The sequence below is a fragment of the Barbatula barbatula genome, assembly GCF_947034865.1.
Source record: "Barbatula barbatula genome assembly, chromosome: 18".
Taxonomy (NCBI): domain Eukaryota; kingdom Metazoa; phylum Chordata; class Actinopteri; order Cypriniformes; family Nemacheilidae; genus Barbatula; species Barbatula barbatula.
Window position 1 is genome coordinate 19,878,666 of NC_136781.1, and position 27,189 is coordinate 19,905,854.

Consider the following 27,189-nt stretch of genomic DNA (forward strand, 5'->3'; position numbering starts at 1 on the left):
AAATTCTTGAGTCATGTACTGATCCTGGCCATTTTGCTTCCACATTGGTGACATGGAGCATTGAGTCACACACCATCGAAGAGATTTTAGTCAGTCAACTGCATACTTTTTGATTTCATTACTTTTTTCCATGAAATAATGTGGAATATTATAAATTGTAATAGTAATTTACCTGCACATTTACACTATGAACGCCCTTTCGCTTCACAAAATCCCCCTCATTATATTTATATTTTATAATTATAAAATTATATTTTGCCTGAGGGGGCCTTGATGGGGACATGTGTGCAGTCTATGGCACCAATCACGTTAGGGAAGCCTGAAGGACACAAACTGTTATTCATACTTATTGGCATGGTCATGATTGCATGTCATTAACAATTATAAATGTTCTTGCAATAGCTAAAAAATCCTGCGGTTTTAAGTGGCTTAGAAATAACACAAAAACCCCTAAAAACTGCTTGAGCGCCAGGTAAAGTTTGCGAATGCACACAGTCTGTGCTGTTGTTAAAGCCAGACTCCTCCGTGTTAAACACGTAATGTGTGGTTCCAACAAATGAATGATGTAAATAACACCCTTACGAGAAAAACGGTATCTCTCAACAATGACGCTATCGCGCTGCGCTAAATGATCCTGTCTATTCATTCGAAAAGCTCTGCGAATTATTCTTGCACCTTCCGCAACAGGTTGCTGTCGTAAAAATGGACAAGACATGGCTGCGACAGACTTACCTATCTCCTCCGCTTATAAAGCCGCAATCTAATCCTGTTTACATAAAGTAAGCCTGCTCCCGAGCAGGTTTCACCCTTACGGACCTGTTGCTATGACAGCAAGTCCAGGATGAGCGTCCAAGAACCGAACAATCCAAGATCATGCCAAATCGTCAACAATCAAATCCAGCTAACCGAGTTAGCGACGTACGAAGAACGGGCCCCTGGTTGCCCTGCAGGCCTATTACAAAAACTCCAACTGGTCCAAAATGCGGCAGCTCGAGTTCTTACACTACAAGTTCTTTACAAAAAGTATGAGCATATTAGCCCGGTTCTGTCAACCTTGCACTGGTAACCTATAAACCTTTTTAATCTTGCATACACTACACATATCATATACAGTATATTCCGAAGGTTTAGGCTGCACTAGTTAGATCAACCGGAACCAGAAACACTTCCAATAACAACTGATGCATTTGTTGCATCAAAGAGTGCAGAACAGTACCCTACTCTCAGCCAGTCTTGTCTCATTGTTCCAAGGTTACTAGAGCAGGCAGGACGCAGTCCAAGGTTATCAGAGCAGGCAGGACACAGTCCATGTCCTGACAAATACTGTGATGATAGAGCTGGACAAAGGACGTGGCGAGACTACAAAATTACTATTTAATTATGCCTTGTTGTGCAAGCGCTGTCGAGCTTTTGCAGAGGCTGCAGCTTTTGCCAGAGGGGAAATGGGATCCCCTGGTTAGGCCTGGTTTCCCTCTGAGGTTTTTTTCTCCTCCAATGGAGTTTTGGGTTCCACCGTTTGCATACTGTTTTGCACTGTTTGCCTGGCCGGGGGGCTGCTTGAATTTTATAGTTTTATTTAATTAACACTGCATATAGGAATTTATAGTCTGTCTGATATATGACCTGTGTTTTTTTACTTACATACCCTTATATGTTTTGCATATAGTCAATGTCAAAGTTTTCTTGTACAGCTGCTTTGTAACAATGAAAATTGTCAAAAGCGCTATATAAAGGATCAAGTGACCCATAGACAGCGATGCCAGCATAGTTTCCGGCTCTGCTCGCATAATCTTATTTTTTTCAATAACCCTTTATCATATTTCGAAAACCTCGACATCTATCTCATCATGAATCCTTCCTTAAGTAAAGAGGCACGGAAAAGAGAAATTGAACATTCGCCCATAAAGAAAAATTCAAAGATTCTTCCATCTCCAAGGAAGAACTCGACGCGGCCATTGCTAATTGCATAAAGTTAGCCCTCCAAGAACAACAACGTGGGATAGATGTAGCCGTAGCCTTTGCTATCAGGGAAGCTGTGGATTCTATTCTGGTCCCAGCATTATGTGACTTGCCAACGGATATCCAAAAAACTAATGAAACCGTAAAGGAAATTAGCAGTGAACTTGAGAAGGTAGCTAAATCTACCAAACGGACTCACGACCGGGTGGATTCTGTTCAGACGGCTGCACGAGAGGACAGGCGAGCGGTTATCGAACTAAAGTCACAGCTAGACCAGCTCACCACAAAGTAGACGGATCTGGAGGACAGGGGAAGAAGAAATAATGTAAGGCTGGTTGGCTTACCGGAAGCAGTGGAGGGTTCGGATGCCATCGGCTACCTGAAAGATAATCTTCCCAAGTGGATCCCCTCATTGGTGGGCCGAGTCATTGACATTGATCGAGCACATCGCGTGTATGATGGAGGAAAGGCTAACTCCAACAAGCCTCGCACTCTCATCTTCAGATTACTCCGATGGCAAGACAGATCGGCTATCCTGAGCGGGGCACGTCAAGTTTATCCAGTGAAGTATGCTGCCAATGGCGCGCGCGCTTCCGCTCATCTGCGCACGCCTCCCGCTCATGCTTTAGCGCCAACAGCCGGGATTATCCTGTTCTTCCCCGACTACAGCCCCGAGACAACAGCAAAGAGAAAGAGCTTCAGTTCTACCATGAATAAGGGTAGGGGCATGGGCCTGGAGCCATTCCTCATCTATCCTGCGCGGATAAAACTGCATTATAAAGGCGAAAGGAAGATGTTCGATTCCCCTCAGGCCGCCGAAGATTCTATCAACTCTCTTCCGCGGAGGTCCACCTATACTCCGACACGGCGAGATGGTGCTGCTACTGACGCAGCGTCGAACCCGTCCGAAGAAGAAAACCACAGTGATCCTACTCACGCCAGAGAAGGCAATTTAGTGGGCATGGAGGAACGATCTTAGATCACCTAACAAGTTATGTAGTAATGTTCAATCTCAGGGTCTTCACTAACGTTATAAGGTACGATCTAAAAAAAAGTACACTATATTAGCCTTGTTAACTCAGTTCGAGAGGTGACGAATGTATTTGCTTAATGTGTTTAGATTGTGTGGGTTTATCTGATTCTATTGCCATGCGTTGGGGTGTACTGGTCACGTATCAGATAATGTTTATTTTCTTACAGACCTACGGATTTTTGCCTGTGCGGTCTTGTGTTTGTATATAGTTTTTTCCCATCCCCTCCCCTTTACAGACATATTCCTACTTTTTGTTAGAACATCAGCTTTGGGACATCTGTACGGCAATGGGCAGGAGGTTAACACGCTTCTGTTATATTTTATACTGGCACGTCCGGTCCTTAAGACAGCTACTAGCGGTGTATGTCGATGCAGTCATTGAATATATTATCACTCAATGTGAATGGCCTAAATTCCGCTATTAAACGTACTCGTGTTCTTGAGTATATATATCGTAAAAAGGTAGACATCTCCCTGATCCAAGAAACGCACCTGAAACAATGCGATGTGGCACGATTTCAAAATAAACACTACAGATTAATTGCATCTACCTGCGCCCTAAATAATACCAAGGGAGTATGCATCCTTATTAACCGGAAAATATCATGCAATGTCAATGTTACTGGTAATGATGTGAATGGAAGACTTGTTTTTGCCCGTATTGGTATATTCAATCATAAATTAGCTCTCACATCCATATACTGCCCAAATGAGCCGGACAGAGATTTTTTTGCCTACATTGGAAACACATTGTTAGAACAAAATTACTGTTCTTTAGTGGTGGGAGGTGATTTCAATGCAGTCATTAATCCGTCTCTTGATAAATCTAATTCAGATGCAATAGGCAATTCCTCATCTACCTTATTGAAGTCGCTTCTCAAAGATTTAAATCTTGTGGATATTTGGCGTATACAGAATACTACTGATAGAGACTACACATTTTTCTCCAATAGACATAAGACATTTTCCCGGATAGATTATATCTTTCTTAGCCCAACCCTTATTGCAGGACATACGTCTATTAATATTTTAGATCGACTCGGACGTGACGTGACTCTGGAAGATCGACTCGGACGTGACGTGACCTGACTCTGGAAGATCGACTCGGACGTGACCTGACTCTGGAAGATCGACTTATGTTTCTAATCCTGGTTTCTGTCTCCTTAATGATAATTGTGATATAAATCTAAAGCAAATTCAGTTCAAAATGGTATTTGCAGGGTTTACGTCTGCAAAGAAAACAATTTTGAAAAATTGGTTCTTTCCTGATATGTTTATGAAATCATTCTGGATCCATAGCCTTGTTAACATTGTCAACCTCGAACATAACACTGCGCGACTCAATAAGGCGCGACCAGTGACTGTATAAGCTTGGAACTCTTTCTTATCTAAGATAATCTCTTGGACCAGGGTCAACAGCTAGGCATTCATTGTTGCAAAATACTGCCGACATGTTCTCTATTGTTTTATGTATTTTCTTACCATTGTGATGTTTTATGAGGTTTTTTTTCTTTTTTTTTCTTTCATAGTCACATGTTTTTGGTTATGTCTGTAACCCCCCTACCCTCCCCCCCCTTCATTTGGAAAAAAATAAAAATGTTGATCACAAAACAAAGCGCTATATAAATAAAGCTGACTTGACTGTAGTGAAATCGTCCTGGGCTGGACTAGCTGTTCACAGGTGCCAGAAGTTCGTACAACACAGATGAAAAGCAGTTTTCAGAAACTGTGGCTATACAGCTAAATATTAGTTCAGTGATTCACAAGAACAATTAATCTTCAAGCATTTTAAACAGTAAATGTTTGACTTTGTAAAGAAATATGCAGACACTGACATTTTTTTGAACAGCCCAACATTATTTTTTGTTCACTTTCTTTAGAGAAATAACAAATATGATACTTTTTTCTTCTTGTTTTGATTAAGAACAGAATGTGCAGTGTTCCCAACGTATTTGTGTACTGAAATAAAAAATTATAGGGATTGAGCTTAAGTCACTTTTTACAAAAACACTGCTATTATTTTGAACAAAACTGTATGTAACAAGTAATAAAGACTGCATGCGAGAGTGGAAAAAGCAAACACGTCTGCCAGGGGGCAACATAATGTGGATTGAGCACTTTAAATCTCGGTTGAAAACTCATCTTTTATCTGCTGTTTTAATTATTCATAGCTATCTGGGGCCCGTTCTTCGTACGTCGCTTATTACATCCGAGATCAAAAGACACATCCAAGATGACATCATCGTGCTAATCATGATCCGGCTAATTGGGTTCTTCGAACACACCTGTTGTTTATGATAAGTATCGCTGGATTGAGTTATCTGAGATCATTGCGCGTTCTTGCGTTGGTTTAAAAGGGGATATGTATCGATAGTAGAAACAATGATCAGCAACGCTGTGATTGGCTGTTCAGCATGGCTAAAGAAAACGCCCAGTTTTCCTCTCAAGCAGAACAAGAGCTTTTAATGGAAGGTTATGCCCAATTTGAACATTTAATTCAAACAAATTAAATGCATAAATGGTGTCCATGTCAGATGTTTCTATCACTTTCTACAGTATGTATTTTTGCATTTTTTATTTATTTCATATTTAGGCCTACTTATGTCAGAGCCACCACGGGACCCACTAGAACATGGGAACAAGTAAATGTGAGGTACAAGAATATTCTACAAAATGGTAGCCTTTACTTCTTATACAGTCCTTATGTAAAAAGCCACTGTTAAATGATGTGTCTATTTATGACAGCCACAAAGAAAAAGGCTGAAAGATTACAGGTGGTGGTCCTGCACCCCCACAATATACCCCAGCAGAAGAGCTGGCCCTTGGGTTGAATTCAAACCAACCCAGTGTGGAGGGCATCCCTGGGGGCAGCTCTTCCTTATACCCAAAGCCAGGGACCAGCAGCAACACCTACATTACTGTTAGGCTAAATGAGCTTTTATTTCTCTTAGTATACTGTAAAATGGTTTGTTGCTGCATTAAATGAATTTGGTACAGTCATTTCAAATGTTTGTGAAAGTGAAAACTAATAAACTTTGTTCATATAAAATATGTTGCCATGAGTAATTGATCACATTATTTTTTTACAGTGTAGTTAATTGTAATGACATTATTTCCCCCCCCCAAGAGTGCAACACATTGTAATACCCATTTATTTCCATTGCACGTACTGTGAAGAAATCCTCTCAGATGACTGTCCTTTGGAGGAAGAACCTGTAAGTGCATAAATAACTTAACTATAATTTGTATATACTTGTGTACCTATTCTTTCTGTCTGCAACATGAGTTGCAGGAGTCCACACCTAGAGAAAGGCCTACAGAAAGGCTCACAGAACAGTCTGCACAAAGAACTGATACAGAGGTGGGCAGTGTTTTACTTTTACTTTTGTTGCATGAGGCATGTTTTGACCCTTTTTTTCACAAAATTACACAGGGTGACATCCGTTCCCTATATAAACGACATCTTTAACCAAAAATAGAGTATTTTAAGGTGAAAAAAGAGAAATTAGAGGAGAAATTGAACTTGACAACTTGAAAGAGAGAAAAATTTCACTGGAGATAGAGTTGCTTCAGAGTAAGTGCTAATACACTATTTCACACATAGTAGTATTGCTGACTTTCCATAACTATCTCTTATTGCAGGCAAAATATGACTTGCTGGCTTTTCTTTATAAATAATCTTTTAAATAAAACTCAAGAAACTAAGCATATTTGTCTTGTCTTTTATTCAGTAAAAAAATGGTGTTCCACAATTCTGTCCCGTGCAGCTCTGCCACTAGGTTGGTTCAAGTGCACTGGCCGGAGGTCATCATCAGTCTGCACCCCCACCACAGGGGTCCTCTCCTTTCTGATGGTGGCAATGTTATGCAATATGGCATATGGAACAATTCTGTCACAGGACCTGTCAGGTGCAACCCTCAGACTTTTCAGACACTGAAATCTTCCCTTTAGTTGCCCAAAGGTCATTTCAATGCTTGTCCTGGCTAGAGCTGCATTGTAACGGGTTTGTGGTCCAGGGTTTGGCTCAGGGAAGGGCGTCATAAAATACTGCCTGCAGGCATAGCCCCTGTCTCCAAGCAGGATCCTGTCACAATCCCCTGTATAATGGAAAGATGCAGTTCTGTTAGGCTCAGCATAATACTGTGTATAATACTGTGAGCTTGAAATGTTTGTTCCCTTACCACGTTCATATAATGTGCATAAATGTGACTCTCTGAAAATTCTTGAGTCATGTACTGATCCTGGCCATTTTGCTTCCACATTGGTGACGTGGAGCATTGAGTCACACACCATCGAAGAGATTTTAGTCAGTCAACTGCATACTTTTTGATTTCATTACTTTTTTCCATGAAATAATCTGGAATATTATGAATTGTAATAGTAATTTACCTGCACATTTACACTATGAACGCCCTTTCGCTTCACAAAATCCCCCTCATTATATTTATATTTTATAATTATAAAATTATATTTTGCCTGAGGGGGCCTTGATGGGGACTGTGTGCTGTCTATGGCACCAATCACGTTAGGGAAGCCTGAAGGACACAAACTGTTATTCATACTTATTGGCATGGTCATGATTGCATGTCATTAACAATTATAAATGTACTTGCAATAGCTAAAAAATCCTGCGGTTTTAAGTGGCTTAGAAATACAACAAAAACCCCTAAAAACTGCTTGAGCGCCAGGTAAAGTTTGCGAATGCACACAGTCTGTGGTGTTGTTAAAGCCCGACTCCTCCGTGTTAAACACGTAATGTGTGGTTCCAACAAATGAATGATGTAAATAACACCCTTACGAGAAAAACGGAATCTCTCAACAATGACGCTATCGCGCTGCGCTAAATGATCCTGTCTATTAATTCGAAAAGCTCTGCGAATTATTCTTGCACCTTCCGCACAGGTTGCTGTCGTACAAATGGACAAGACATGGCTGCGACAGACTTACCCATCTCCTCCGCTTATAAGCCGCAATCTAATCCTGTTTACATGAAGTTAGCCTGCTCCCGAGCAGGTTCAAGCTTACGGACCTGTTGCTATGACAGCAAGTCCAGGATGAGCGTCCAAGAACCGAACAATCCAAGATCATGCCAAATCGTCAACAATCAAATCCAGCTAACCGAGTTAGCGACGTACGAAGAACGGGCCCCTGGGCTGTTTTTTATGTTTGTTATTCAAAATGTTTTAATATTTGGTTGTAAAGCACTTTGGTCAATGTGTGTGTGGGCTTTGAATATGCTATACAAATAAAATGATTGATTGAAAGAGTATCACTTATGCTGTAGTCTCAACAGTAGAATACTCGAAATTTCAGAGTATGTCACTGTAAATTACATCACATCATGAAAGATAACCATAATGCATTAAATACAGTAATTAACATTTTAAAAAATTATTGTATTGGGCACTGCAATAATTTTTATTTTACTTTCAGTAAAATTCATTTTGTAGTTATCACCACATTAACAAATCAGATTTCAAGTACAGAGTGACAGACAGATATTTGTAATTAAAAAGTTATTAATGTGAATTATCATGACTGGCAATCATGGTAATATAAAAAAATAAAATAAGAGTGTTTATTGTTTAAACAAATATTGAACAATATTAAGTTAATATCGTTGTTAATCCTGAGCCAGCCAAGATGATCAGAACAGTGTCCAGAATATTAATGCTGGCTCCACTCCATTGACTCCTCAGTATTTCTGAAAGCTTTCATCTGTGTCTGTAACAATAACGGAAAGTTAGTTAAAGCCAAAACAGGGAACGTCACACTAGAGGCAAATATGACAGAATAACATGCAAAAACACCTAAACAAGGTAAACTTAAGATACTCTTTACAGCATCTATGTTGGTTCTCATGGAGGACAAGAAGTCACATGAAAAGCTAATTGTAGAATAAAAATAAGCATTGATACATTTGTTTCCAAAATTCATTGATCTAAAAATAGACTAAATTACAAAATAGTACGTTATTTACTTTAAGGGCTGGGAAAGTTAACGTATTAAGGCATTCATTAATGCAGACAATTATTTTATCGTGCATACAATTTTTTAAGTGTCATTTTATTTTGAAAGTCAGTTGTTGACTGGCAAAACATGGGTCACATAAGGGGTGGGTTGTTGCTTGGTACTGGCATCACCACGCGTCTCAAAAGAGCATTTGGGGTTTGCCAATAAGACTGCTGAAGGGTGCACATGAACCAGGAACAGGTACAGAACTCTTACATGGACATTTCATTTTAAATCTCTTCCAAACGGCGGAGTTGATAGAACAAATCCCTCCATTTCGTCTCCCCTTCTTTAACCATGTGCTTAGCTATCAGTGCCCTCGCCACACAAATACGCAATATGCACGAGTGTAAGAGGCTTATTTAATTCTACCGATGATAAGGGAAGGAAGGAAATCTTTAGCCTGCAGAATACAAAACAATTCAATGCTAAAGAACAAAACAGCAACGATAATGAATTGTGTTGCATGCGTTGTATGCAGTGTGAGGCTAAAACATTCAAACGTGCGCACCTAGAGAGTCATAGTGCAAACTACTAAACAGAGTTCTCTTTCACGTCATCTTACTCTGAAACATAAATAAATACAAAATTTCTTCAGGTTTTCCCATATTAGCAAGGGTCCATGTAAAAGTAGTCCCTTTTATGAATGTTAACAGCTGGGAAACAAAACGGACGCATCACATTATATTAGATCCTTATATCTGTATAGAGCACTCTTAAAGGAGCAGCAGCATAATAAAGATCTGTTTATGATGTTCATCAAATAATAAAGTAGTGGCCGAAAACACTCATATTAGATGAATCGTGTTCTCCTTAAGAAAGAGTAGCATACAATAAATTAGTTATTTAAAGATGTACTTTAAATACACTTGAAATTAAGTACAATTTAAACGGTGTTGAAAGAGAGTTTATGTAGAAGTAAAGTTGCAAAGGGGGAGTTTTGTTTTTTCAAGCTGGAGACAAACTGTTTTTTAAAGAAGACATGTTTGCAGTGTTTCTTCTTGACCGGTAGGTACATAGTTTTATCAGATTATGATGGGTTTTGATAATAACGCATGTTTTTTATGCAGTTTGAGTAGTTATGAGCAAACTTCAACATCTACAGCTTCTAGTCTGTGCGCACTCATGTGTTTTGGAGGCGGTATGGCTTTGGATGGTGATAGCAGATGCATTTGCTTCATATTATAAAGAGTAATGGACAGGTAGGTAAAGGTTATGATTCTGGTCAGTTGGTAATACCTAGAATTTCAAAATCAAGTCCAGGCGGCAGATCCCTTTTCCTATCTAGCACCTAAACTTTGGAACTGTCTTCCCCGCACTGTCTGGGAGGCAGACACACTCTCAGTTTAAATCTAGACTAAAGATTAAAACATATTTTTAATCTTGCATACACTACACTATCATAATATAAATTTTCCGAAAGTTTAGGCTACACAGGTTAGATCAACCGGAACCAGGAACAGTTCCAATAACAACTGATTTATTTGTTGCATCAAAGAGTGCAGAGCAGTACTCTTTTTTTTTTTTCTCCTCCACTGGAATTTGGGGTTCCTCGCCACAGTTTTCATACTGTTTGCCTGGCCGGGGGCTGCAAGATTTTTATGGTTTTATTTAATTAACACTGCATATAGGAATTTATAGTTTGTCTGATATTTGACATGCATAAACCTTTTGCTTATATGTTTTCTTGTACAGCTGCTTTGTAACAATGAAAATTGTAAAAAGCGCTATATAAATAAAGTTGACTTAACATGATTCTGGAAAGAAAAATGGTGGAACTAATGGTATTCCTGGTAGATTCTGGAGGAAATTGTGGGGTCTCACCTCAAATGTCTGCAAGATGTGTTGACACACTTCAGTAAGGTTGTTCAAGCCACTGCGCAGAGGTTCATATGCAGGAAGTCCTCCTGTAGAATACACAGAAAAAAAACTGGTTAAAAACATTACACAACATTTTAATAAAATATAACAAGCTTTACATTAATATATTAAAGAAATGTTTAGCACTTGAGGTCTGTATCTGTCAAATAGGTCAACTTTAAAGAAAACACGTGCAGTTTTGAACCAGGAACATTAATTAGGGTTCGAGCCCGTAGGGCTAGAAACCTATTGTATTTGTAGCTTTTATTAGGGTTTCGAGCACGAAGTGCTGAAAACCTATTGTTTTTGTAAGGATTTTTATTAGGGTTCGAGCCCGTAGGGCTAAAAACCTATTGTATTTGTTGGTTTTATTCTTCTTCTTCTTATTCTTCCCTAAAACTGAATGGGCAGCCTAAACCGTAAGGCCGACAGAGCTGAGACTTGGTCAGATGGTAGTCGTCCTTGTCGCTACTCAGATACATGGACCCAGCCAAATCGGCCCATAGGTGGCGCTACAGCGATGAAAAGCGCGTTTACACTCTTTACTGCTAAACCGTTTGTCGCACACCCAAGTGTTTTATATCATTGTAATCATTGGCTCAAAACTTAAAAAACGTATATCTCAGATTTCATTTCCGGTATGCAAATTTTTCCGCTAATTTGCATTTTATGCAAAAAAAATTAAATGAACTAGTCCCTGGATTTTTGCCCGATCGGAACCAAACCAACGCTGATGAATTCTGTGGAGAGTGAATGTGAATAATTATCAAAAAAACGTTGAAATTTCGATTCACCATTGCTAGGGGGCGCCAAAACGTCTGAACCGGAAGTGCCATGGTTGACTAAAATGGCCATAACTTATGAACCGTTTGAGCAATCTTCATGGGGCTTGTACCCTATGTGTAGACTCTCAGTCCGGGGTCACAGTAAAAAGGAGTTGGCGCTTGGCCACTAGGTGGCGCTATAATATACATGAACTCGAAAAGGGCTATAACTACCCAACCGTTTGCCCGATCGACTTATTATTTGTATGGTGTGTCTTTGTGTCATGCACGGTGATTGTATAAAAGGACAGTGGCGTATCTAATAAAACATGGCGGTCATTGGCCAATGAAGTTTGAGCACTCATTAGACCGGGTTAACGGAGGCCGATCGAAACGACACTCGCTGGGCTTGTTCGACTCATGGTCCAGAAGGTCTGTAAGAAATATGAACTCATTCGGCCACCGGGGGGCGAAGTAACGTTTTTGGAGTGCATAAACAATTGTATATCACGTGACATTTGACTTATACTCAAACTATTTACATCATATGATAGCTCTTCTCATTTTGAACAACTTTGCCTCTGGACACGCTTCTGTCGATCAAACGGTTCGTGAGTTATCGCTGATTATGTCAAAAACCTACTTTCGCGAACTTGTCCTAGGTTTTTTCGACCGATCGAATCCAAACCAATGCAAATGACTTCCCTGGAGTGTGAATGTAACTAATTATCAAAAAAAAGTTGAAATTTCCTTTCACGGTCGCTTAGGGGCGTAAACATTTTAAATCGGCGGAGCCTATTACATTAAAATGCCCATAACTCGAGCACTATTAGAGATATCATCATAGGGCTTGGAACATTTGTGAAGACTGTCACTCCGAGATGACTTACAAAATATCGCGGCGTTTGGACACTAGGTGGCGCTATAACAGTAAAAATGGCAAAATTGACACATCTTTGGTTGCCTTAACAATTGTGTAACACGTGACATTTGACATTTACACAAACTATCGATATCATATGAAAGTTCTCATAATTCCAAACAAATTTGGCTCTTGAACCATTGATGTCGATCAAACTGTTTGTGAGTTATCTGTGATGATGTTAAGAACCTACTTTTGCGAACTTGTCCTAGGTTTTTCAAGCGATTTTAAAATTTCCACCACCGTACAATTCTCTGGACTCTCTAGATAAATAACTATCAAAAACAAGTTCAACTTTTTCATTTGCGTGACCATTACAGGGTCCTTTATTATATTCAAGTGAAAAGTTTACCTGAACAGTTTACCTGAAAGCTCGCTTCTCCTTAACAAATAATCCAATTGACTTGCCATTAAGTACAATCATACATCTTATTAGACTAAACAAGCATGCAAAATATGATGGTTATCGGACAAGAGATACGTTTCCTGTCTCACAGGAACAAGGTGTTAGACATATAAAGCACTACACATTAAACGTTGCTCCATATTCACACGTCTATAAATATAGAACATGTCTGGCTGGTTGTAAGATGCTGTTTTCTTAACATAACACACACCTTTATTATGTACACCAGTTTAATTGCATGTAAACCCAAATATCTACTCAGCAGTCACATGGCAGCAACTCAATGCAATTAGGCATTTAGACGGGGTCATTTCTTAAATGGATGTGACCAAATTAACCTGAAAAAATGATTCCCCTCAAGTGTACTCTATGTGCATATGTGTGTAATCAGGCGTAGTGTCTGTGAACCGTTGCTGACCGTATCTATAATTTTTCAGGCGTTGGGAGTATCTTCCACTTGGGTGTTTTAGGATGAGAGTCCTCGGCCTACTTCATGAAGGCAAAGATGCTTTGGATGCCTTAAAAGAGCTCGAACCCGCTAAATCCTTTAATTAGGGTACGGAGGCCGATCGAAACGACACTCGCTGGGCTTGTTCGACTCGTGGTCCTGAAGGTCTGTAAGAAATATGAACTCATTCGGCCACCGGGGGGCGAAGTAACGTTTTTAGAGTGCATAAACAATTGTGTATCACGTGACATTTGACACATACTCAAACTATTTACATCATATGATAGCTCATCTCATTCTGAACAACTTTGCCTCTGGACACGCATCTGTCGATCAAACGGTTCGTGAGTTATCGCTGATGATGTCAAAAACCTACTTTCGCGAACTAGTCCTTGGTTTTTCAACCGATCGGAACCAAACCAATGCAGATGACTTCTGTCGAGTGTGAATGTAAATAATCATTGAAAAAAAGTTGTAATTTGTATTCATACACGGTAGGGGGGGCCAAAAACTCAACTGGGCGGAGCCTATCACATTAAAATGGCCATAAATCCATAACGGATTAACACATCATCATGGGGCTTGGAACATATTTGTAGACCATCACTCCGAGGTCACCTACAAAAGAACGTGGCGTTTGGACACTAGGTGGCGCTAGACCAGTAGAAATGGCAAAATTGACGCGTATTTCATTACTTAAACAATTGTGTATCACGTGACATTTGACATATACTCAAACTATTTACATCATATGATAGCTCAATTTTTTACTGTTAAATTAAATACAATACTCAATTTACTTCGCTGCTGTCCACCTCGTATCATTTCACTATGCGTTCTGTCAAGTCAGTTTGAAATACTGTAATGTTTCCCCTGACTTTGTAGTTCTTTCTTCATGTAAATTAATATAGTCTAGTTAGACATGTGTTATGTCCTTATGGCTTCTTTTTAAATTCAGATTTTAATAAAAAAAAAAAACACAAACCGTCTTTGACAATACTACTGATCTCAGTTCGAAACACGGTAAGGTAAATAGACATGATACAGCAATGAATCGCAAAATGGAGTTTGGAGGAAACTGAAGATTTGCAGTCGATAAAAACACTTTGTTCCACATGTAACCAAAATCATCCATGTTCATGTAACAACTGTATTATTTTGGATTGGCAACCACATAAACACATCGTAATGGTAACGTAAGCAACATTTAAAAACATAAAAACAGACTCGCCGTGAACGGTTAAACTATGTAACGTTAGCCTACAAAACAAAAAATATGCTGCCAGTTGTGCCACCTGGCCGTCAACTGTTTCATCGCCTGCGTCACGGTACCAATAGTGTTGGAACACAATGACGTTTTCTAATACGTAAAAACGCGCATGCTCAGAACGGATCGTGCAGGTGGAACGGATCGTGTACTGACACCGTACATGGCATTCCTAATCGACGGAGACACAGATGTTGTAAATGTATCTAAACCAACTGAAATGTATTTCAGTTCAGTGAAGCATACTTTTTCAGTAAGTTACCTTTCTTTGGTAAAAAACGAAATTTTTACCAGATTGTTAGTTAATCATTATCAATATCGCCTAAATGGGATCCGGTTGAAAATTTGGATGCACCCAAATTTTATGCTGGTGCACCTAAGTGCAAAAAGTTAGTCTAGAGCCCTGTATGGGGAAACATTAGAAAGGATGTATATTTATTTGTAACAGACTTTGATTAGTTTAATTGAGTGCTGGTGAACCTACATTTGAGTTTATAAATAAAATAATTCTCACAATTTTTATTCTAGACTGAATATAAAGACAATCCTCACCTCGTGTCTGTATCCGGAAGTTAATTTTACTTTCAGATGGGTGGGTGATGCTGTATCCACAGAATTCCACATCCTGACTGTAAAAACAAACTCAATGAGTCAAAACTACACTTTACTAACATGGACATGCTTAGCAAAAGTATTTTGCAAAGTACATGCAAAGTATTTATGTTTTAGCTTGTATCAGCATGTCCACAACTCTCGTTTGGCTTAAAACTAATTCTGATTTACAGCAACAATATTTTTAAATGACATGCCATTTTCAGTTAAAAAAGTGAAAACTAGAAATCTGAATAGAAAAACTACTTAGATAGATAGGATAAGAAAAGCTTAAGGCGGGCGTACACGGTGCGAATTCTGATGGTCGGAAGATCGTATGTCCACGCACACGTCACGAGTGAGTTTATCTGAAAATCATATGGACGAGGTGATATACGACACGATTTTACGACCTGCCGATTTCCGAAGCAATCGCACAAAGTTCCGCGCCAAAAACATGGAGTCAGAGGAAGATTTGCTTTTTTTTGTGGCAGCAATGGCTTGCGAAAGAATAAAAAAGAAAAGAAAAAGAAGGGCATGGCAAAGAGTTTGACTGAAGAGCAGAGAAAAGCATGGACTTTCAGTTCTTCAAAAACAGCTGTGTATCTGTGTGCGCATGCTTTGATGTGGTCGTGGAATATGGCAAAGTATATAACCATAGCGTGTCACGCAAGTTTGTGCATATAGTAACGTCGTTTTTATAAATTTTTTGAACAAATGTTATTGCTGGATAGTCTAGGTATTATAATTGTATACATACTGTTTTTACAGGCCAAATGTTTGATGTGGAATAGCCTACATATTGTATTGTGGGAGAAAAGTGATGCAGAAAACTGCCTTCAGGCCTTTTGTTATATGTTTAAATCCGCTGTAAAATATCATCACGGATGACCCTGTCATGGTACACGCTGCTGGAAACATCATACAGCGCTCGCTGTTTCTGCCAGACTTCGGCGAGTTTATCCTCTTTTTCAATAGTCCACATTCGCTGTGGCGCTGCCATATTTGTCTATCTTCTTCTGTGGTTTTCCTAGTTCGTGATTGGTCAACTTTAGATAGAGCAACAAATCGGCTCGTTCAAGTCACGAATTCAAACCGATAGCTCAGGAACTTTTTAGACATGTTTAAAAATGTTCGGGAGGTCGGGAAGTGCTCGTAAGGCACTCTGCTCGGATAGTAATTCCTCGCACTTGATACGAGCCGCGACCATACGAGCATACACGATTTCCACACGATTGAAAAAAATCGCATGCAAACTCGTACGACAGCAAAAATCGCACCGTGTACGCCCGCCTTTAGACAGAGAAAAAGCATGTTGCTCATTAAATGATCCAGGTGTTAAGATCTTGCTGAAAGCAACCATGTAGATGTAGTTGACGTAGTGAATATTTATAATATAAAACAGAATAAGAGTCAATCGTCAATTAACCGCACTCAATTAGCTGATTAACTACGGTTTTTTTTGCTTAGCTCTTCAGTGAAGTGCAGTTAAATTCTGCTTCATCTGAAAGCCAGACGGTGCTCTTGAACAGAAACACCAAATAAGCTTAGTACTCATCGTACTCTTCATTGTAGGATATTCAGCGCGAACTTCACTTGCCTGTGAAACATCTACAGCAAGATGTCAAAACCCGATGGAACAGTACGTTTACATGATTCAGAGTATGCTTGAACAGAAGCGTGCTTTAAGTACATTTGCTGCTGAACACGAGCTGCCTGAAACACTGACAGCAAACCAATGGGGATTGCTGGAGAAGACCATTCGAAGAATTTACCAGAGCCATAAGCTCTTCCCAAATCTTCCACGGCAGATGTTATTCCAGCAATTGTGGTTTTGAAACGTCTGCTATCTCAAGAAAGAGACACCGACAGCGGGATTAAAACAATTAAAAGTACTCTACTACAAGCGGTCAATGAAAGACACGGTAACATTGAGGATGAGCCACTTTTCTCCGTTGCCACTTTGCTTGACCCACGATACAAAGACAGGTAGGTCAATAGCTTTACTTATTATTATGGATTATTTAATATAAAAAGTAGGCAGATAATTTTAGGTTACATTTTTATCGTTGTTATTGCTGCATTCAATTTCAAATAAAGTTAAACTGGAGTTAATTTTTTTGCAGACAAATTTATTTTCTATTTCGAATCTATTTTGAATATATTTCTCGCTTTTTTTGAATACATAAAATATTTTAATCGTTACCTTAAATACAAAAATTCGTTATTAATTTATTTGTTTGTTTATTCACTTTTTAGATATTTAATTTAAAGTTCACTTTCGTTTAAAGGTGTCTGTTATTGTGGCATTTTTTTATAGTAAAATACCAGTCTTTTTCATATTCAGCCTATACGTATTGCTGACAAGAAAGAATTTCATTTGCAGTTTTATTTTCACCACAGACCAAAATAAATCAATTACAATCCTGAGAAATACACACATTTAGTTTGAGTTTATTGATTGAATTAATTTGGTTTTGATTCTTTCTTTGTAGGATATTTATTTGATTGAATGATTTTTGTTCCTATTTTTATCACACTTTGTAATGTTTGTATCAAATGGACCATTTCATCTGTTTTGCTTTAGATACTTTACCAATGCAGATGCTGTCATGAATGCAAAAAATGCACATACAAAGGAGGCTGAAAAGATTTTGGCTACTCTACCCACCTCTGCTTCTTGGAAAAAAAAACACGAAGATCTAAATGTACTAAAATAAAGAGTGACCCAGTTTTTTGACCTTACAAATAGTTTATGTTGGTTTTGAAATGCCTTTATGTATAGTCTAGTTGAAGCACAATAATGTACAACTTAATCGACTTAAGTTAGAAGGTTGACTTTGGCAGGGGCAAAAAACTGCATCATACTCTGAACCGTTACACCCCTTATTGACATGTATGATGTTTAATTCCTTGATGCAATAATCAATCAATTGTTTTTAAGCATTGATGCAGAATCGTTCACATCTGCATTACGATGCATCGTAAAAACGATTATATTCAACAGCCTATTGCCAACCCAGCTTGGAAATGTCCTTTACGTACAATTACGTAGATTCCTACCTCTTCATGATCATATATCGGAGTGAGTTGCCCAGTGTGTGATCCTCTTCCTGGAGAACAAACGTAACAGATCCCTCATCTGCACCATCTGCCTGGACCTGTTCAAAATCAGAAAATCGTCTGAAACTGTGTAAAACACAATACTTGACTGATACAGATGTATGTCTGTTCTTCTGTTCAGTCTCTGTGAAAATACAAAAGCATGAACATTGAACATGAAAACGTACACTCCAGTAAGGGCTGGACAATAATATGGATCTGTTATGTTTAACTTAAGGCGGGCGTACACGGTGCGAATTCTGCTGGTCGGAAGATCGTATGTCCACGCACACGTCACGAGTGAGTTTATCTGAAAATCATACGGACGAGGTGATATACGACACGATTTTACGACCTGCCGATTTCCGAAGCAATCGCACAAAGTTCCGCGCCAAAAACATGGAGTCAGAGGAAGATTTGCTTTTTTTTGTGGCAGCAATGGCTTGCGAAAGAATAAAAAAGAAAAGAAAAAGAAGGGCATGGCAAAGAGTTTGGCTGAAGAGCAGAGAAAAGCATGGACTTTCAGTTCTTCAAAAACAGCTGTGTATCTGTGTGCGCATGCTTTGATGTGGTCGTGGAATATGGCAAAGTATATAACCATAGCGTGTCACGCAAGTTTGTGCATATAGTAACGTCGTTTTTATATATTTTTTGAACAAATGTTATTGCTGGATAGTCTAGGTATTATAATTGTATACATACTGTTTTTACAGGCCAAATGTTTGATATGGAATAGCCTACATATTGTATTGTGGGAGAAAAGTGATGCAGAAAACTGCCTTCAGGCCTTTTGTTATATGTTTAAATCCGCTGTAAAATATCATCACGGATGACCCTGTCATGGTACACGCTGCTGGAAACATCATACAGCGCTCGCTGTTCCTGCCAGACTTCGGCGAGTTTATCCTCTTTTTCAATAGTCCACATTCGCTGTGGCGCTGCCATATTTGTCTATCTTCTTCTGTGGTTTTCCTAGTTCGTGATTGGTCAACTTCAGATAGATCAACAAATCGGCTCGTTCAACCGCACACATGTCACGAATTCAAACCGATAGCTCAGGAACTTTTTAGACATGTTTAAAAATGTTCGGGAGGTCGGGAAGTGCTCGTAAGGCACTCTGCTCGGATCGTAATTCCTCGCACTTGATACGAGCCGCGACCATACGAGCATACACGATTGAAAAAAATCGCATGCGAACTCGTACGACAGCAAAAATCGCACCGTGTACGCCCGCCTTTAGCTGTCTGTTGAATTAAAGTGCGCAGTGAACTCTGTTGCCTTGAAACTCATGCTGGCGGCATTCGTTTAATTTTCGCTCCCGGCTGTCCTTGCCTGCCAGGATGGCGGTGTAAACAGAAACACTGCTATAGAGCAGTTTAATTTTTTCAGTGAATCGCTTATGGCACACTGAATCGCGTAACTTTGACTCTACAAAACATCACTGTAACTTTGCAGCTAGCTTAGGCAATGGTTTAAGTTAAGATATACGCGATAATGCGTTTTTTATATTGTAGTCGTCGAGAAACTGGAGAGAAAGCGAGAGCGCGTGCTAAAATGGTTCATTCTGAACGTATCAATAGCGATCCGTTTCACGTATAAAATAATTATTTACACAAATCAATCAATTTAAAACTTTACACTTAGTCATGTTATGGTAAAAATAGGAACATCCTGAACATTCTCTTTTCAAAGAGAATCTACAGGCTCACTGTACTTAAATCATATGCAAGCACTTATAAAAAGATGTATCTTTCGATCACATCTTATAAATATTTTCATGAAGTATGTTCATTAACAACTTATTTAGTGTTTAAACGTCTTGTGGACGATTATTTACCATCTCCAGTGCATGCTTCTGTCCACTGTCCGTCATGCTGCAAACGTGCATTTCCGGCGCCAGTTGACGACGCTTCGGCAATATATGCTTGTGCGTCGCACACTTGTGACGCAGGCGGAATTCAGTTACGTTTGTATTTCTTGGTTCAAGAAACGTAAACAGTGAATAGCCAGTAACAATACGAAGACAAAAACTGTGAGTGAATAACGTGTTTATTTATCATCTTAACTGTGAACTGATGAAAGGATCGTTTATATCACTGCTCTTCAAAGACACAAAACAGCGGTTTAACCATCAGACTGCAGGTACACAACTATTTTCATCGATAATTTGATATGATGCATGATCATCTCTCATTAATGAGAGTTAAATAACTTTCATTTTCATTTCGATGGGGAACTGAAGAGTGTTTTGACCGTATACGTTACAAAATGACCCTTAACATTTTGGAATTCTGATTCGTCTGATATTCATAACAGCAACATGTTTGACTATATTTACTGAAATGCGAAATAGCAAAACAAAATTGAATGGCTTGAAATATAAATAAGGGTTAAATTGTTACTTAATAAGTCATGTTGCAATAAAGGGTCTAATAAATATGGAAAATGCAATGTTGAGTTTTCCAAATAACTGATAAATATTCATGCCGATGACAACACGAGTTAGCTTCACCATCTAGTGGTTGAACTCTCATGAGCTCACATTGTCCTATTTAATGTGTACACATTATTAGTGAAATTAATTATTGCTGATAAAAATAGTAGGAAAAAGTACTTCAGCATACTGAAAAGATGCTGCCGTTTTTCAATCATATGTAACATCAGCTATGCTTTGCAATTATTATCATATTTGTTTACATTTTATTTATGAAACTATTAAACATGTAAAGGCCCATTCAGATTGTGGCAGATGGGTAAAAAGCTAAACGAATACCCGATGAACAAAGTTTTCATATAAATGACAAAACGAATATTCACTTTCTTCTATTTGACACCCGCACGGTAGATGGCGCTGATGAAGAATACATTTCACACCTAAACATTAGATGGCGCTCAACCACAATTGGCTGCTGAGAAGAAGAAATGCTTAAAGCTTAGCGTGCAGCAATACATGCTACTAGTACTGTTTGCTTTATGTACTTACAACAGCAGAACAAGAAATTGATTTCTGCAGCAGCGAAGATAGTTGTTGTTTTTTGCCTGAATGAGCAAAGGAGGGAAGAGAAAAAGATTATATTGGGTTCACCCTATTCTTGAGAAGTGAGAAGAGCATGGAGAGTTTAATAAATTGATCCAGGAGTTAAAGCTGTATCACAAACGTTTTCATCGTTACTTCTGGGCGATGGTCTGGGGGTTAATTAGTTACCAAATGGTTTTATGCGTTTGCATTGCTGTACTATTTAAATAGTTTACATTTAGTCATTTAGCAGACGCTTTTATCCAAAGCGACTTACAAAGAGTTCGGGGAGCAATAAGCGATATGTCATACAAAGAGCAAAAGTACAATAGGTGCTAATACAAAGTTACTAGTTTCAACAAAAGCTAGACCACTACCTGTTGAGAGAAGAGGGTTAGTGTACTTTTTTTTCATTTGTCTGTCAAGTATTCACCGAAGAGGTGTGTTTTTAACTAGTTTTCTGAAGGTTGTGAGAGATGTGGTTGACCGGCCCGCATTGGGAAGAATGTTTCCCCAGGAAGGAGTTGCGAAGGAGAATGAGCGGGAAAGGGATTTAGTGCCATTATGAGAAGGCATTACAAGGCGCCGGTTATTTGCTGAACGCAGGGTTCTTGATGGGGTGTAGCAGTGTAGTAGGGTGTGAAAGTATGCCGGCGCAGATCCAGTGATAGTCCTGTATGCAAACATCAGTGACTTGAATCTGATCCGGGCTTCAACCGGTAGCCAGTGGAGACAGATGAAAAGGGGTGTCACATGAGCCCTTTTGGGCTGTTGGAAGATGAGGCGTGCTGCTGCGTTTTGAACCAGCTGAAGTGGTTTAATAGCCTTTGCAGGAAGACCAGCAAGGAGAGCATTGCAGTAGTCCAACCTTGAGATTACCAGGGCCTGGACAAGGAGTTGTGCCTTATGCTCAGTGAGGTAGGGTCTAACCTTGCAAATGTTAAATAAGGTGTATCGGCATGATCGCATTGGACACCAAGCCCCTCCATGACACCTTGAATGATCTGCTGGAGAGGTAGGATTGGAACCAGCGGAGAGGGGAACCAGAGTTTCCAAAGGATGACAGGGTTGCTAGCAGTATCTGGTGATTGACCATGTCAAACGCTGCAGATAGGTCTAGCAGAATCAGGACAGAGGATTTGGATTCCACCTTAGCTATCCGCAGTGATTCTGTGACTGATAGCAGTGCAGTCTCAGTGGAGTGGTTTGTTTTGAAGCCAGACTGCTTGTCATCCAGTAGATTGTTCTGGGATAGTTATTTGGAAACTTGGTTGAAAAGAGTTTTCGCAATGAAAGGGAGGAGAGAGACAGGTCCGTAACTGTCGGTAATAGTAGGGTCCAATGTGTTTCTTGAGTAGGGGCGTGACCTGGGCCTGTTTGAATGTGAATGGAAAAGTACCGGTGAGCAGGGAGGTGTTGATGATGTGTGTGTGGTGGATGTTGATGTTTACAAATAGTTATAAGTGCTTGACTTGATGTTTGTTTACATGTGCCTGTGCTTTCTACCTACAAGCAGTACTTTGTTGAACTTTTTTCAAAAAGTGAACAGTGACTCGTAGTAATGCCCTCACATTGTGTGTGTGTAAACTTTCAATGACAACCTGGATTGTGCGCGTCCACGTGAAACATCAGTGCGCGAGTACTTGTAAAAAATGTTTGCGCTGTTTCGAAACTGGCCGCAAAATGGAACCATTTAGTCGCAGTCTGAAGCCCTGTCAGTATCAGGTTATTATAATAATCTGTATATTGTGTGGCAAAGTAGGAAACATTTATTTCAGGACAATAGGATTTCAGTTCATCCAGAAAGTAGGCAATTTTGGGCAGTTTCTCCCATTCGTCTTTGCAAGATCTCTCAATCTACGTCAGGTTGGATGGTGAGCGTCGGTGCACAGCCATTTTCAGATCTCTCCAGAGATGTTCAATCGGGTTCAAGTCAAGTCAGCTTTAATTATATAGCGCTTTTTACAATTGTCATTGTTACAAAGCAGCTGTACAAGAAAATATTGACTATAAGTCAAACATAAAAGTTTTTGGAAGTCAAAACACAGGTCAAATATCAGACACACAATAAATTCCTATATGCAGTGTTAATTAAATAAGACTATAAAATTCTAGCAGCCCCCCCGGCCAGGCAAACAGTGCAAAACAAAACGAACAAAAAAAAAAAGAACAAAAAGTGTTCAAGTCTGGGCTCTGGCTGGGCCACTCAAGGACATTCACAGAGTTGTCTTGTAGCCACTCCTTTGTTATTTTGGCTGTGTGGTTAGGGTCATTATCCTGTTGGAAGATGAACCTTCACCCCAGTCTGAGGTCCAGAGCGCTCAGGAGCAGCTTTTAAACGAGGATGACTCTTTATATTGCTGCATTCATCTTTCCATTGATCCTGACTAGTCTCCCAGATCCTGCAGCTGAAAAACATCCCCACAGTATGATGCTGCCACCACCATGCTTCACTATAGGGATGGTATTGGCCAGGTGATGAGCGGTGCCTGGTTTCCTCTAGTGCAGCACGATTTATCATATCGCAATCGCGATGTCAGTCTATGCGATTACATGACGGCGGGGGGAGAAATGGAAGCAGAGCAGACCGAAAAAGTGCAACCTCTGTTATTTGGCGATATTTTAGTTTCAGGATATCAGACACTGAGCAGAGAGAGGTACTGTGCAGAATTAGTCAAGTCAGCAAAACTAAAGTTGTAAATAAAGTACTAAATAGAATTTTTTAGAAAGAGGATTCAACCAGTTGGTTGAGTAACAACCATTTAAAGTAACAACAAAGATTATAAAGGTTTAAGCTTTACAGAGTGAACCACACTGTGGTGAGGAAGGCGGGACGGGAGCCGTTTGGCGGGGCCGGTGGCGTGAGTGATAGTTGCAATCAGCTGTGCGTGCACTAGTCCCACATATCTCACGGAGGAGATCGGGGCTTAAAAGGATGAGCGGCAGGACTGTTGACGAGAGAGGACCGGGCCCGGACATGTGTTAAATTTGTGTTTATGTTTTATGGCCGGCAGTCTACCGTGAGGTGGCTGCCGGTCTTTTACTTCCGTGTTTATTTTGATTAAAGTTTGTTAAATGTTCGCCGGTTCCCGCCTCCTTCCTTCCCTTTTATGGATCTCATTACACACACATTTATATCCAGTTTCTTTTTCAAAAGAGTTCATACAAGAATATGTTACAATCTGTTTAAATGTCTGTTTGTTGGGATTATTTTCCTAAAAATGTGTCAATCCGTATTTATGTTCTATTTGTTTTATTTACCTGTACTGTTGAGAATATATATATATATATATATTTTAAATTAATTTAATTCAGTAATGCAAAGATGTTACTGCTATTTTATTTTATAACATTTTATTTTAATTTGAAAACTTTGTGCAATTCTAGTTCTTATTTGCTAGTTTGAACTGTATATTTCAGTTGAGAAATATAGATTTCAGCATTTACAGTTATCTATGTGTGCTTTTTCTTTGATATCAACCAAGTTTACTCATTATACCCAGTTTATCGTATCGGAATCGCACATTGCAAGTTTTACCTCAATAATCGCAATGTGACATTTTCCTCAAATCGTGCAGCCCTAGTTTCATCCAGACATGACGCTTGCCATTCAGGCCAAATAGTTCAATCTTTGTTTCATCAGACCAGAGAATTTGGTTTCTCATGGTCTGAGAGTCCTTCAGGTGCCTTTTGGCAAACTCCAGGCGGCTGTCATGTGCCTTCCTTAGGAGTGGCTTCCGTCTGATCACTCTGCCATACAGGCCTGATTGGTGGAGTGCTGCAGATATGGTTGTTCTTCTGGACGGTTCTCCTCTCTCCACAGAGACATGCTGGAGCTCTGTCAGAGTGACAATCGGGATCTTGGTCACCTCCCTGACTAAGCCTTCTGCCCCGATCGCTCAGTTTGGCTTGGTGGCCAGCTCTAGGAAGAGTCCTGATGGTTCCAAACTTCCATTTACAGATGATGGAGGCCACTGTAATCATTGGGACCTTCAATGCTGCAGAAATTGTTCTGTACCCTCTGTGCCTCGATACAATACTGTCTCGGCGGTTTACAGACAATTCCTCTGACTTCATGGCTTGGTTTGTGCTCTGACATACACTGTTAACTATGGGACCTTATATAGACAGGTGTGTGCCTTTCCAAATCATGTCCAATCAAATTAATTTACCACAGGTTGACTCCAATCAAGTTGTAGAAACATCTCAAGGAAGATCAGTGGAAACAGGATTTAAAAAGCTAGGAACGCCTTCTAACTACCTTGTCGTGAGAGACTGGCTACACACAGCAACGCAGTCGCTGGCAGTCTGACCGCCGTGTCATGTTTTCAGTTTTTATAGATATGATGCATTTGTACTGTAAACTTTCACTTATAAAAACAATGCGCATGTTTAAAAAAATATGACACATTTGTGGATTCATTCATATGGAGCAAGTTTTCAGTTTTTAAAGACATGACATGTTTGTCCTTTCACTGAGAAACAGTGTATTTGGTTTTAAACACACAGCAAGTTTTGCCTGTGTACTTTCACTTTGAAAAAGCAATATGCCTGATTAAAAGACGTAATGTGTTTGTCCTTACACTCAGAAAGAGTGTGTTTGGTTTTTAAACACACAGCTCGTTTTACTGTGTACTTTCACTTTAAGATGGCGCCAGTGTGTGTGGCTTGCCGTCTGTCACTGTCTGTGTTGTTTGTGTTTGTGTTATTTCTTTCTCTCATTGCTTTTGATGTGGACGCTCTACTAGTATATGATCGCCAAACAATGCTGGATCTTCGATTTTTCGTCTAAGATGTAGTAAAATGGGATGAGGGTGGACGTGAAACCTCGCCCCCTGTTTCTGGTGAGGGTCCCGGCACATTTTTACTGCGCCCCGTTTCCACCTTTGCGGCTGTATTTGAGGTTGCTTTGGTCTGTAATACAGTTAAACCTAGTGATGTTGCTCGATGCTGTCGTATTATTAACCCTTCCACTGCTGCTCGGTTCTCGGATGCTTTCAGTAAGGACTCCATTATCCCGGATTCTGTGTGCACTACAGAGAAGCTTAGCTCATGATTTCACTCCACCTGCCAAACTGCTTTAGACACTGTGGCTCCATTAAAACACAGGCAGCCAAAAATTAAATCTGAGCGCTGGCTAAATGATACAACCCGTGTGTTCAGACGTGAGTGCCATAGAGCTGAGCGTAAGTGGAAGAAGGACAAACTGCAGGTGTCTTTGTAAATGTTAAGGGAAGGCTGGCAGCTTTATCAGAAAACTGTGAAAGATGCTAAAAGTAAACATTTCTCAGATATCCTGTCAAATTGTCATAAACCTCGCGTTTTGTTTAAAACTATTGACTCACTTCTAAATGCCCCGCAGACCGCCTGTATGTATAGTTTTTTATTGATAAAGTAATTTTTATTAGGGCTCAAATCTCCTCTCCAGTTTATGATCCCTCAATCCCTGCCTCCTGCTTTGCTGTTTTTGATCAATTTGAGCCTGTGACCCTTTCCCTTTTACAGAACATTGTTGATCAATTGAAGCCCTCAGGTTCTATAAAGGATACTGTCCCTCCCCGACTATTTAAAGAGGTTTTCCCCACTATAGGACCATCTGTTATTGCAGTCGTAAATAGTAGTCTGTCCTCAGGTGTTGTCCCGGGAAATTTTAAACATGCAGTAGTGCAACCTCTGATTAAAAAACCTGCTTTAGATCCATCTGTACTTGCTAATTTCAGACCTATCTCTAAACTGCCTTTCCTTGCAAAAATCCTGGAGAAGATTGTGCACAATCAATTAATAGCCTTTTTGGAAGGTCACAATATTC

At 39.6% G+C, this 27,189-nt stretch overlaps 2 protein-coding genes across 3 annotated transcripts in view; one reads left to right on the forward strand and one right to left on the reverse strand.

Annotated features, from left to right (window-relative positions):
- Positions 1-4,766: 4,766 nt before the first annotated feature.
- On the reverse strand, positions 4,767-20,305 carry polr1d (RNA polymerase I and III subunit D). Its single transcript, XM_079479994.1, has 6 exons — positions 20,202-20,305; positions 18,326-18,423; positions 15,224-15,300; positions 10,829-10,911; positions 8,139-8,716; positions 4,767-5,167 (listed from the first exon to the last, which is right to left on the reverse strand). Exons 1-5 carry the CDS (start codon positions 20,250-20,252, stop codon positions 8,660-8,662), a joined length of 366 nt encoding a protein of 121 aa, XP_079336120.1. The 5' UTR covers positions 20,253-20,305; the 3' UTR covers positions 4,767-5,167; positions 8,139-8,659.
- Positions 20,299-27,189, forward strand: part of sybl1 (synaptobrevin-like 1) — a 38,184-nt gene continuing 31,293 nt past the window's right edge. The window contains exon 1 of one of the 2 annotated variants that reach the window (XM_079479991.1): positions 20,299-20,506. The gene's annotated coding sequence lies outside the window, so the exon portion shown is untranslated. The remainder of the gene's footprint in view (positions 20,507-27,189) is intronic. The other variant, XM_079479992.1, reaches the window with a different exon arrangement.